This window comes from Antedon bifida, chromosome 9 (genome assembly GCF_963402885.1).
Source record: "Antedon bifida chromosome 9, ecAntBifi1.1, whole genome shotgun sequence".
Taxonomy (NCBI): domain Eukaryota; kingdom Metazoa; phylum Echinodermata; class Crinoidea; order Comatulida; family Antedonidae; genus Antedon; species Antedon bifida.
The window spans coordinates 15,506,095-15,519,054 of NC_136234.1; the positions used below are offsets into that span (position 1 = coordinate 15,506,095).

Consider the following 12,960-nt stretch of genomic DNA (forward strand, 5'->3'; position numbering starts at 1 on the left):
TACAGATTCTATGTGGGACAAACTACATGGTTTTCCGCTAACCAATACTGCTGGTCTGTGTAAATGGGGAGTGGAATGATGATGAAGGGGTCTGTGGATAAAATCAAACTCCTACTGAAAACAGTATCATTTGTTCTACATAATGAATTTATTAAAAACACTATAATTAGCTACATATTCATACATCATTGGGTTAAACTATGGTTTGGAACACAGTGCCATTATCTGGCTACAATATAACAAGAACACCCCTTCACAAAAACGAAGACTTCAAAGCTCAACAAACATTCAATTTTACAACAAAAATAACTTGTTTTTTTCTTGCTGAGCTAAATTCCTATATCGGATCCAATATTGATTTAATTTACAATTTTTACAATCAATGACACCACAGCTTGTGGTAGAGTCGGGGTATCAAAATAAAGATATCTCTTACACGCAACCAAAACAACTTAAACAATAGGTTGTAAAATGCACACAACTTTCATCCAAATAGACTTATAGCAAAATTATTATTGTAAGCGCATCGAAAACCTATAGACGCTCCATCCTACAAAATTGTACTACTACACCAATCACCTTTGACCTCTACTCAGATTTTTTTTCTGATTTTTAAGATCCAAATATACAATCCTACATTTACATAAGTAGTCAGGTGATATAAATAATCGATAATAATTAACAATACAATAATGATAAAAATAATAAAATAGTATTCAATAATAATAACATAATGACTATGATTATAAAAAAAATATATTCTTATAAACAAAAACAACCGTACATACAATTATTTAAGTTCTATCAAGGTGTAACTAGTTAATTAATTAGCATTTACTTTTTTCTTATTTTTGTTTTTTAATTTCTTATATCCCCTTTTTTACATGTGTTCATAACATTATTAAGTGAATTGAATATACAGTATAACCTTTAGTTCTCTTAAATATAATGTATATATATATAATATATATTGTTTTGTTTTTTGGTGATTCAATTAGTAAAGCTAAAAATATTGTGTTAGACTAAATAATACAAATGTGACCTAAAGAATTTCTCAACATTTGAAATTCAATAGAAAAATGTAAACAAAACAAGGTAAATATAAATTTCATAAATATATATCAATAATGTTGTCATTTGAAATATTTATATAAATGTATTTATAATATTTTATATAATTATTTTCAAATATACAGAATACTAATCGGTGTTTGGGTGATGTGATCTCCATTCGATCTGAAAGGGAAGGTACAGATTTCATATCAGTAACATTGTACCTTTAATTATTCATTTTTAAAGAATTCCTTTATTTGCAACACCCTCCAAAATGAAAGGACCTTGGTTATTTTCACCACTACGATCTTCTGAATAAACTTTAATACAACTATAATATTACTTGCTATTTGAGCAAATACATCATTCTATTAAAAAAATTTTAAATAAAGGTTATAGCACCCTCTATTTGTTAGTGAACGAAAGCATTGTCATTGAATTGATTATTCCTTGCATATTACATTATATAATCTATTTATTTTATGCAAGTCCTCTTCATGCTTGCTTAATGCCTCTGATAAACTCTACCAATTGGTTTGCATAGCAGGTCATGACCTGTAACCTTTAACCTCTGGTGATAAGCTCATTCTCATTTGGGTGCACTCGTGAATACATCTATAAAGAAAAAAAATCAAATCAAAAATACATTGAATGTAAAAATTCATTCAAGGATGCTAGGGAAGACTTAGGCTCTGTCTACACTATCAAATGTCATGCGACAAAAAAATGTGATGTGCCATGGACATGATGATGTCATATCACTACCTTATTTGAGCATATCACTACCATATTTGGGCACGTCACACTTTTTTTGTCAAACTAGTTTGATAGTGTAGACAGAGCTTTATCTACATGGTTGATGTCAAAAACTTGCATATCCAGTGCATGTCGACATATTCCTATCAATATACAAGAAATGCTGTAAAACTATAGTAGAACCTTTCCTTTGGGACACCTCTATTCAAGGAAACCTCTAGTAAGGGGACACTTATGAAACAAACAAGAAAAATCTTATGTTTTAACACTATGACCAACCCCTTTAAGGGGACAGTTGATTGGGTCCCAGAGGTGTCCCCTAATAGGGTTCTACCGTATACTTATCAATACTAAATAAGTATATCTTACCCCTAAGAAATTTCTTGGTACATAGCCCTCTTTATTGTCGGTCATCCTCTTGACCCACCACCATTCATTCTCTTCTGCATCTCCACGCTTTAGAACATGGAACTCCTCGCCGTCTTCAAAGCTTAGCTCATCAGGAGAGACTGCTTCGTAGTCATAAACTGCATAACTTCTGCTTCCATTTACCTCTCCAAGATCATTCTGTACACCTGTAACATAGAAGAGAAAATACTATAATATTTGTACCTGACTTTAATATTAAGTCATCTAGGCTGGTAATTAAATATAATACAAGAACAATGCTGCAATTTAAATTCTAGGAAAATTATTATTTTGACAAATGTTATTTATTCCTCAGGCTGAATGCAATGGTGAATAAGAAGCAGAGAATTCCATCTGAATTGGAGAATGTGCTCACAAGGTATTCCATTCCTAAGACCCGTTTAAATTAATTTGATGCCTCACTATAGAAGCCTTCAGCAGGGATGGAAATTACAAAGCTGTTTATTTCAAGTACATTATTTATAGACTAAACTGATCATAATTTTATTACAATTTATAAAACTGACATTCAGACAAACTTACCATACAAATACTGAGAGCAATCTAGGTAGCCATCTTCACCTTCTTCGCATTTCTGAGCTGCCGTTTCCTTGTCGCTAATGGTGGCAGCAAATATACTAGCACCCTTCTCCACTAACAACTGAACCATCTCTCGGCTGTTGCATGAGGCTGCACAATGTAATGGCGTCCTATAAAAGAGAAATGATTAGCAAACCAATTAGCATCTTTTGTAGATAAAAAGGGCATCAAATGAAGTAAACAAAGTTTTATCATGATCACATATAATTTAAAATACAGAATTTAGCCAGTAGCGGCACTCCATCCACGGCCACCTGACAGCCTCAGCCAATGGATGCTAGCTTCACATGCATGGAAAATTCTGGCACCAACACCAAATTTAGTACAGAAATACAAATAGCACTCACCATCCGTCACTGTCTGCAGCATTGACATCACATCCCCAGTCAAGGAGGAAGTTGACAATTTCAAAGTGACCAGCACAGATTGCATTGTGCACTGCGGTTATACCCTCATCATTTGCTGCACTGGGGTTTAATACCTAAAAAACAATAACAGTTATTATTAATACAGTAATTATTATTGTCTTGCTTTTCTGTGTAAATAATTATGGTGAGCTCCATTACTATCTTAATGATAAATTAGTGCATTGGTATATATACAGCATACCACTTGTCAATGAATAGGGATCTTTTCCATTGATGCAAGGCAAATGCAAGTGTAAAGCCTTGAGGGAACAAATCAATAACTTACGGTAATATCATCAAAGAGTCAATGACAAGGACAACATATTACTAAAAAAAATTATTAAAAAATATATTATTAATGAATACTTACATCAGGCATAATACGTCTAACAAGATCATATTCTCCTTCTAATGATGCATCCAATAGCAATGCCAACGGATCGAACCTAACCCTCTGGGGCTTGGATACATAGTTTTTCTTAATAACGTTGCTCTTTGTAGGGACTTTCTTCAAGGCTTCAAGACCATTTGAGTTGGCTGACTGGGAGAAGGCTGGCATGTATGGCTTGTTGTTTTCCTTCTTTTCAACTGGTTTAGGAATGGCAGGTGGTGAAGGCGGCTTTGCCACAGATTTCGCATCAAGCGATGTCTCTTTCAACATTGCAGGTGGTTTTGTTTTCTCGGTGACAGCTTCTGCTTGTTGAGGTTGAGAAGGCATTCCAGAACCCTTGTTCATTGAATCTAACTCTTGTCTGGAGACGCCCTGGTAGAGTATCATCTTCCTGAAGGAATCGGCAGGGTTTTGATGATCAAACTCAAACGCTGGTTTATTATCTGGTTGATAAAATGTGTTTGGATACTTGTTCAAGAATGGATAGCATTCCTTGTCTTCAGAATGCGAGAATCGTTTCTTCAGTGGTCGTGGCATCATGTGAAGCTTTTCCATTTCAACTCTGCTGTGAACAGGACCAGAGCTGTAGTTCATTCCACCAGGGTACGCATGAGGTGCGTCGCTGTCATCAGATATCTCCTCCCGTTCTTCCAACGTCTCTGGGTAATTTCCGTGAGGAGGGTAGTAACCTTGATGGTGGGGCATGTTCCTTGATGGGAGAGGGAGTTGACGACCTTGGCTGTCAAGAGGTTGTTGGTCATAAACAGCATTGCCATCTTGGAATTCTGGTGGTGCAGGATACACTCCAACAGTGGCATCCGTTCTTTTATGATTGGCTGTTAACTTACTATCTACTGATGTGCTGTTCGCTTCAGTGTAGAACGGTGTTCCAGTTTGACTGCCTGGTCTGGAGTTATAATAACTATTAGGAACACTTTGGGATGAACTGACCTGAGGATTTTGCCTGTGAGTGGTTAATGGAGAAGGAGGTTTGGTACCTTGATGATTGTAGACTGGTGTTTCCTTATTGGGTGAGCTTTGCATTTGGTCATAGGGTACTGTTGGTTTAACAGGGCCTGTCTGTTTGGTGTTTTGTGACATGCCCGGTTTCTGATCATACGTCAATTTAGTTGACAGGCTCTTTGGAGGTACTTTAGGAGGCTGCTTCTTTCCAGGAGAAGGTGCAGGTTTAGTAGCAGTCGGTGGTGGTTTGGGTTTTGAATTCAGCGCAGTGTTTCCTCTCTGCGTTGGGCTTGACCTTGCCGCTGGCGGTAAGTTAGATCCAGGTAGTGTCCGCAAAGGACGTCCATCCGCCTCTTGTCGATTCTCATTTCCAATTTGCGAAGGGGAAGTTCTTGCTTCGGTGGACTTTCCACGTATTGGCTGATTGGTCATACCAGATCCACTAGCACTATCTAAACTAGAGTTCTCAGTAAGAGATGAAGTATCACTGCCACTGTTTTCGTTGACACCTTCAGGTTGACCTCTAACCCCAGGAATACCTGATTGGTTAGGAAACGGAGCTCTTTGCCCCATCGGGCTGGCAGCTGGTGAAGCACTAGCTGAACCAGATTGTGGCGATTGTTGCCCGTAAAACATCTGACCAACCGGCGCTCTACCATTTGTCGTCTGGTATTGGTTTTGTTGGTAGTACCTGCTGTTTTGAGATGGGTATCCTCTGGTGTCAGTACCATTCGGTTTCCTACTATTGATATAGTTTTGATTAACACCATTAGAATGGTATATACCATTCACTGAGCCATTTGGTAGAGTTCTTATATTGTTGTTGTTAGTAGAATAAGGACTAATGCTTTGTTGCATAGATCTTTTCTTCCGCAATCTTTCAGTCAGTTCTGCAATACGTTTGTCTACAACTGCCATTTCCTCCTTGCGAGTTTTTAAATATTCCTTCTGGTGTTCTACCTTGTTACTTTGTTCCTCATTGAGTTTATTTCGTAACTATATATAAAAAATGAAGAAAAAAACCAGTTGATTTATAAAGGCATGTCTACACTATCAAACTTTATGTGAAAAAAATGTGACCATATGGACACAATGGTGCCATATCACTACCATATATGGCCACATCACACTTTTTTTGTCAAACTAGTTTAAAAGTGTAGTCAGAGCTTTGGATTTGTCTTGGGATGTAGAGATATTATTTTAATTAACAATCACCAATTTGACAGTTAATGTTGCTGTTACAGATAGTAACAACAATAAGCATTTTGTTTACCATATAAAGATTTATTCCTTCTGAAACTTGATACTAAAAATAAGCATCAATAAAGTACAGGAAAGTGACACACATGTACTTTCATAAACAACACATCAGTTATACACTTATTCAGCTTAAGTTTCTGATTTATTACATATTTATAGTTGAATATAAATTATCCACCATATTTAGCTTTCTACTCTTTGTTCAGCTCCAGCAGCAAAACAATTCTCAAGACAACTGAAGGAGGATCAAAGATTAAAGATAATTGGATCATGAAGTCAAATTGAAGGGATTGTGACTTAAATTGGCCAATCACATGAGAGTTGACCTAGATTTATGTCTCTCTACTGACTTGATAAATCTTACAATTTTGTACCATTGATCTAATTTAATAAATTAAGTTTAGTTTATATTAGTTTATTAGCAATTTACAGGGATTATTAGTAAGCTGATTTGTTTTCAAATCAATAAAATATAATAATATTGAATGATGATGACAGAATGATCTGGTTTCTGTTCAATTAAAGCTGCATTCACACTAAGCCAAATTCCAATCTGGTGGCTGGATAAAATTCATGAAAACACATTCCGGATTTAGTAAGAAACATATGCGAGTTATTGAAAAATGTAACATATCCCAGTGTTTTCTCAGACTACCAGGCTTAAGTGCGAATGTAGCTCACTGTAATATACATGCATTGTAGATTGATTGTTAATTTTTAGTTGTGTACATAACAATGTAAACAGAATTGCATTAGGGATTACATTATAATCATGGGAATAGAGATAATCTAAACAAAGATATATACAGTACAACATGTTCATCATATTCAATTATATTCAGGCCGCATCCAAATACCACTTTTGCAACATTTTAGTGAATAATAAGCTACGTATTTTGTATTCATGTAACAATAAGTTTTGACAGGCAAATTTTTTAATTGTACTTATTAATAATAACATTTATTATAAAGAGGGCCTCTTCAAGTCAGGTAACTGCTATAGTGAAGTTGTTAGAGCTACCCTCTTGAAATAAAGTTGAATAAACAAATAAACAGAATAGCAGAAAAACAGACAGGACTGGAGAAAAGCAATCCGAGATATAAGCAAAGCAACCGAGGCGGGAAAGTCATCAGACTATCTGGCGGACCGGCAATAAAGTAAAGTAAGTAAACAAATAAATAATTAAATAACATAAAATTATATAATAAAATATTACACATACCAGTAGATCTTTCCTTAGTCTGTCCAGCTCCACAGACTGCAGGGGATTTTTACTGTTGCCATTAACATAGTTAATATTGCCTGTACGCATATCTTCCAACTGTCTCGTCAAATCCTCGACCTTTGACACGGCGAGGGCGAGCTCTTTCTCCTTTTCAGCGAACAAAGAACGCACTTCATCCAATTCGGAAGCTGTAAGAAAGTTTTTAAAATTTTATTTAAGGCTTTTTAGACTTTTCCATGACACGCCAACATTGTTGTCAATGTTATGGGGACTAGACTGGTGATATTTATAGTTTTCAATTCAAACAATTTTAAAGAGCATACCTTATTACTAGAGCCTTTATTCATATTAACAACAAATATAAAGCAATATTACATAATTTATTAATATCATAATAAGACTTTTATACAATATTTGATTGATTATAAAGAAAAACAAATTTATGGCGACTCAAATTTCTAACAAAGTCTAAAAAACAAGTTTGACTTACATAAATTATTATTAGTTGTCTTTGTCGTCTCGACCTGACCTCGTAATGCATGTAGCTTGCGGATTTTCTGCTCCTGCATCTCGGTTCTTTCTCTTAATTTACGCATACGGTCATTCTCCGAGGTAACATGCTAAAATAAAAAAATATATTAAGCTGAAAAGATTTATCTCGGAAGATATGTAGCCACGCTGGCTACATTTAACAAGGTCTGGGTAGTAGAGAAGTTAGAAAATTAATAGACAATATGTCTATACACATTATTGTATTACATTCTCTATAGAAATTAATCTGAATTAATTGGTCTGAAATTAATGATAAGAATGAATCAACAGTATAATATGACTACAAAGACATTTACATAAACTTAAATAATAATCTATGGAATGTTTTAAGCATTTCATAGGAATGTACTAACAAATTTAATTTACTCTTGCTAATAATTTATACAAATATTTATAGATGCAACAGATAAAAAACTGCAATAGAAATGCATTCTTTCATTCAATTTATAATATTCTAAATGCATTTAATATTCTAAAATCAATTTAGAAAAGTTAAATTTATTTTTTTAAGTAATATTTTTGTTTCTGTATAGGCTAAATATCATATTTTGGATTGTCTTGAAAGTAGAGGTTTTTACTAGATGAAATCTTTTACTTTTAGACTACAGTATTACCAGTTGCTTACAGTATATTGAATACTTGGGACAAAATTAGATCCATTTTAAAACATGGCTTCAGTACATACAGGTACAACACATTGATTTAATATTTTGGCTTTGTATCTAGTCTGTACTGTCCATGAATGCATCTTTTATGGTACCTTTAAGCTCTTCATGTGACAAAAAAATGTGGCGTGCCCATATATGGACATGATGATGTCATATTACTATCATATTTGGGAATATCACTATCGAATTTAGGCATATCACTATTATATTTGGTCACATCGGACTTTTTTGTAGCATAAAGTATGATAGTGTAGACACAAAGCTTAAAGGAACATTGTGGTTTTTTTTTGTTTCATGATATTCCATTTATTATTAATATTCAGCCTACTGTAGTATAATATTTCATAATTCCTCTGGGTTAAATTTTTACAATAACTAGAGGTTTTACACTATTTTACAGGCAGAAACCTGCTTGTATACCATTGTAACCTATTACCTGATAAACATGGGTTTAATGATTTTTCCCAATATTCTACAGAATATAAAAAGACAACACGCAAAATACAAATTTTGAATTATGAAACTGTGCTTGTGCAAAGCGAAAAGAAAGATGTGTCATATCAATTCTATTCATAGATTCAAATATCAACAATGACTGTTTAAACTGACACATTTACATTCTCACTGTACAAACCATTTCAAAAAGCTTGTACACGAGAAAACCCATCTGCTAATCGTTCAACCATAAAGAAATCAAACGGCTACTAATGTAACTTGTATTGACTATCAATATTCTAGTTCAGGTCATTCATTCATCGGACAATGATTAACACGATGGACACTATTTGCAGCGATGAATCATCCTGGCAAACTTAGAAATTCTCACAAACTTGAATTTATTTACAATTAATCATCTATTTGATTTAGTAAATCATTAATCAAACTAATTTAGGAATACAGTACATTTTTTGCAATATTTTAGAGTTGACCAAACAGCAATACTTTAACAATAACTTGAAATACAGTATTGTGGCAATACAGTTCACATTCTAAATTATTTGTAGTTTACAGCGATTTCTTTTTTCTTACTTTTTAAAATTTAATTTTCTTTATTTTTAAGGTTCCAAGTGGGTCGGGGTACTTTTTCTATCTCACAAATTTCCCTAATTTCCACGACAAAAAGGAATGGCACAAAATAGTGGAACGCGCTATGTATAACATTCAACAACGAAGATATACAGAGTACAGTACGTCCATTGTCAAATTTTACATTACAGCTCCAAACACTTTACTTGTGACAAAAACTAATAGTACTTTCACTTTATGGTCATACTGTACATCTGCTCCAAAGAAAATGGCGGTTCAAACCATATTTAATTTTTCTTTAAAAGCAAGAACAGGTCCTAATTGTCTTGAATTAAAAAGGCCTCAAACAAAGAAGATTATGATTCAATGTTTATAATTAGCGATACATTCAGTATCGGATTTATAAACAAACGACTGTACGTATCGCAGAAACAATTGCACTTAATTAAGAATAACGGTAGGAGCTCGCAACGGAGAGGTGAAGTGGAAGGATATGGTTACATATGCTGCATGGAGGAACAACAGATGCTGGTTGCAGAGAACAAGGCATTGATATGAACATGGAGAAATACAGTACAGTAAGTTTCTCCCTGGGTACATAACGGTATGATCAGCAATAGCACAGATACAATTACAACACTTAAAATTAGAACAACAAAATGGAAACAATCAAGTAGTTTACATTACGAAGTCAATTATTAGAGTATACAATTTATTAATGTAGAAAATCCTTTGGGACATCCCTATTAAAGGGTATTAATGGGACACCCCTATCAAGGAGGGACTATCCTAGTAAGTAGACACTTTCTGTTTTTTGAACAAGGGAAATACAGTTATACAGTATTCTAATAGTAAAAAAAAAAAAACCAATATTCAAGTGTGAAATTTGACTTTGTCGGGTCACAAATACAGTATGTCCCCTTCATACAGTAGGTTTACTGATAGCATGTCTCACCATAAATCTAATAATCAGTAGTCAATTATACCAATTAATGTACAAAAATCTATTTTATATTAATCTAGCATATAAATTTATAAATTACAGTTTGGTAGTGGTACACAAAAACGAAATAAATTTCATGAACTATTAATTTTGTACTGAAGTTCAATGAAAAAAGGGGAAAATCTGAGTTTTCCAATAAATTTCCTAAATAAATACAGTAAATATTTTAACGTGTCTATTATTTCTTAAATTCCAAAGACTAAAATGCAACAATACCATAAATTCCAGCGAGTTTGATAATTGTTGATGTGCATTCATTTGCAAAATTCCACATTGCCAAAAGACAAGATACAGTATACTGTATGCATATTATTATAGGTTTGTAAGGACAGAACAATCTAGAAACTTATTATTACATAATTAATATGAAGTATGTGGAGGATACTGTCTTATGGAGGAATGAAATCCTTCGTGATGTGACTATACTATGACTAAACCAATTAGGGAGGGTATACAGCTAATTAATGATGAAATTGGATTAATTGTTACTTTATTCATATCCATACACTTCCTTTGTAAACAAGTAATTAATTATACTTGAATAATTATCTATTTTAAAATATGATCCAACAAAGTCTACAGTATACCATTATTTTTAACCTACATTTCTTCAAACCATTATTAATATTAACAAGGTAGGTCTTTATTACAAAATATTAATAATCGTCTCCCTTTCTCTCAACATTACTGAAAATAAAAGAGAAACGGATGCGCTGTACTGCACTTCCTTGCGCTTAGTGCCAAGTAATCCCACAATGCAATGTGCAAAGCAGACTATCACATTCAACAGTTGTCATTGCATGGATTGAAAATTAGAGAATCGTTTCATAAAATGACACTCAATAGATAATATACCTTAAGCTTTTAGTTTGATAAAAGACGTTTGATGTGCCCAAATATTGTACAGGTGCCATGCCAAAAAATGGTAGTGATATAAGATCATCATGTCCATATATGATAATTGTAGACAGAGCCTTACCTGATGTTTCTTCTCCTGTTGCTTGAGAAATTTTAAACGTTGTTGTTTAGCAGCTAGGGCTTGTTGTTGACTTTCTATCTGTTGCTGTTGCCGATTGGCCATTTGTTGTAAGTCCTGGTACGACATGTCTACGCCTTGTGGAGCCTGAAAAATACAAACAAGAAATTTATTTAATTTTTATTCAGACAAACAATAAAAATATTGGCAAGAGATTGGAGATGAAAAGTGTTTTTCAGTGAAAAGTTCCAAGTTGTAATAAATAACGTAGTCGAAAATCCATTTTAAGATCACTTTATTAGGAAGGTACACACATACATACAAGTTTCAGTACTATTAATAATAAGAAGTCAAGTTATTAGTACATACAGTAGAAAACCTGAAAATATGAATTAATTAATCAACACGTTTAATAAACAAAGTTTTAAAGTATACCGTACCAATACAATCTTATCAAACATAATCCCTCTAAGTTCAAAGATAATCTCAAGCTATAAAAAATTAGCAACATGTAACAAGCCAGCCTAAGGAACGACTAGAGATGTTACATGTGCATTGGCAACTACAGTACTATACATAAGATGAATAATCAATTTGCAGCGCGTGCTAACAGTAATCCACCAAAAACCGCAATGTCTCCTCAAACATCCGCTGCACATGTCTAACCAAACCACATCTGCGCATTTAATATACAATTCACTCGCAATTTCTCCATGGATGAACGCACAAATGTAAATACATCAAACACGTCTTTGCGCACAACTCTCCGAGGCAGAAACAATTCAATTTTCAGGTGCGTTACCAAGTACAACTAGTGGTTTTAATACAGCTTTTGTTGTTCGCTGGACAGAACAAAAACAGCTAGCATGAACGGCAAGCGCGATTGTTTATTTTAAAGCTTAAACACTTACTAAAATATGCAAATGACCTGAATAAGAATTAATCTCTTCAAAATACAACTTGTAACGTTTAGTAGATTAATATTAAAAACACCTCAAACATATATAAATATATATTTTGTCTTTAGTATATGTACAGGTACAGCAGTATTGAATATGCTGTATAACCATACTGCGCTGTGTTGAAAATATATTGAACTTTCTATTAAATTATAGATTTTAATAATTTTTCTTATTTTTTATTGTATAACAAACACAAAATTTAAACCTGCAGCTGACAAAACATCTGTTATTAATAGTTTCATTAATTTCTTAATCTTTTAAGCTGTAAGCGTTAATACCAATTGACAACAAGACACAGACATGGGTCAGAATTAATAAGCTGTTTTCAGACAATAGAATCAAAGTATAAACTTATATCATGTAACAGTTTAAGAATTGAAAGTCAGGAAATGTAAGTGACCAAAGCAAAATCATAGGTGTCACTTTACACAAAATCTGCTTGCAAATGTGAAAGTTAATATTCAGGATTAATTTTAAGTTCTTTATTCAGGTGTTTTGTACATTTTATGTCAATCTTATCATTACCTAAAATCAAAATGTTATTAGAAATAATGATTTATTATGAGAAATTATTTCTTGAAAACAAGATTCTAGGAATGATTATTTAATTATACTGTACAGTATATGAAAGTAATATTGCAATAATGTTTTAAAGTTTTATTTACCTTCTATGTTGTTAAATTAAAAAATCATAAATAATTCCAGAGTG

The 12,960-nt window shown here is 33.2% G+C and overlaps 1 protein-coding gene across 7 annotated transcripts in view; it reads right to left on the reverse strand.

The window, feature by feature from the left end:
• Positions 1–126: 126 nt before the first annotated feature.
• The window catches only part of LOC144852821 (apoptosis-stimulating of p53 protein 1-like), a 55,048-nt gene continuing 42,214 nt past the window's right edge, over positions 127–12,960 (reverse strand). For 6 of the 7 annotated variants that reach the window (XM_078710828.1, XM_078710829.1, XM_078710830.1 and 3 more), the window contains 8 exons: positions 11,293–11,436; positions 7,555–7,684; positions 7,062–7,252; positions 3,595–5,574; positions 3,165–3,298; positions 2,761–2,927; positions 2,179–2,384; positions 127–1,668 (listed from right to left, as the gene is read on the reverse strand). In XM_078710828.1, the coding sequence (XP_078566954.1) occupies positions 1,618–1,668; positions 2,179–2,384; positions 2,761–2,927; positions 3,165–3,298; positions 3,595–5,574; positions 7,062–7,252; positions 7,555–7,684; positions 11,293–11,436 (3,003 nt within the window). In that variant the 3' untranslated portion in view covers positions 127–1,617. Of the gene's footprint in view, positions 1,669–2,178; positions 2,385–2,760; positions 2,928–3,164; positions 3,299–3,594; positions 5,575–7,061; positions 7,253–7,554; positions 7,685–11,292; positions 11,437–11,729; positions 11,860–12,960 lie in introns of those variants that run through there. The other variant, XM_078710831.1, reaches the window with a different exon arrangement.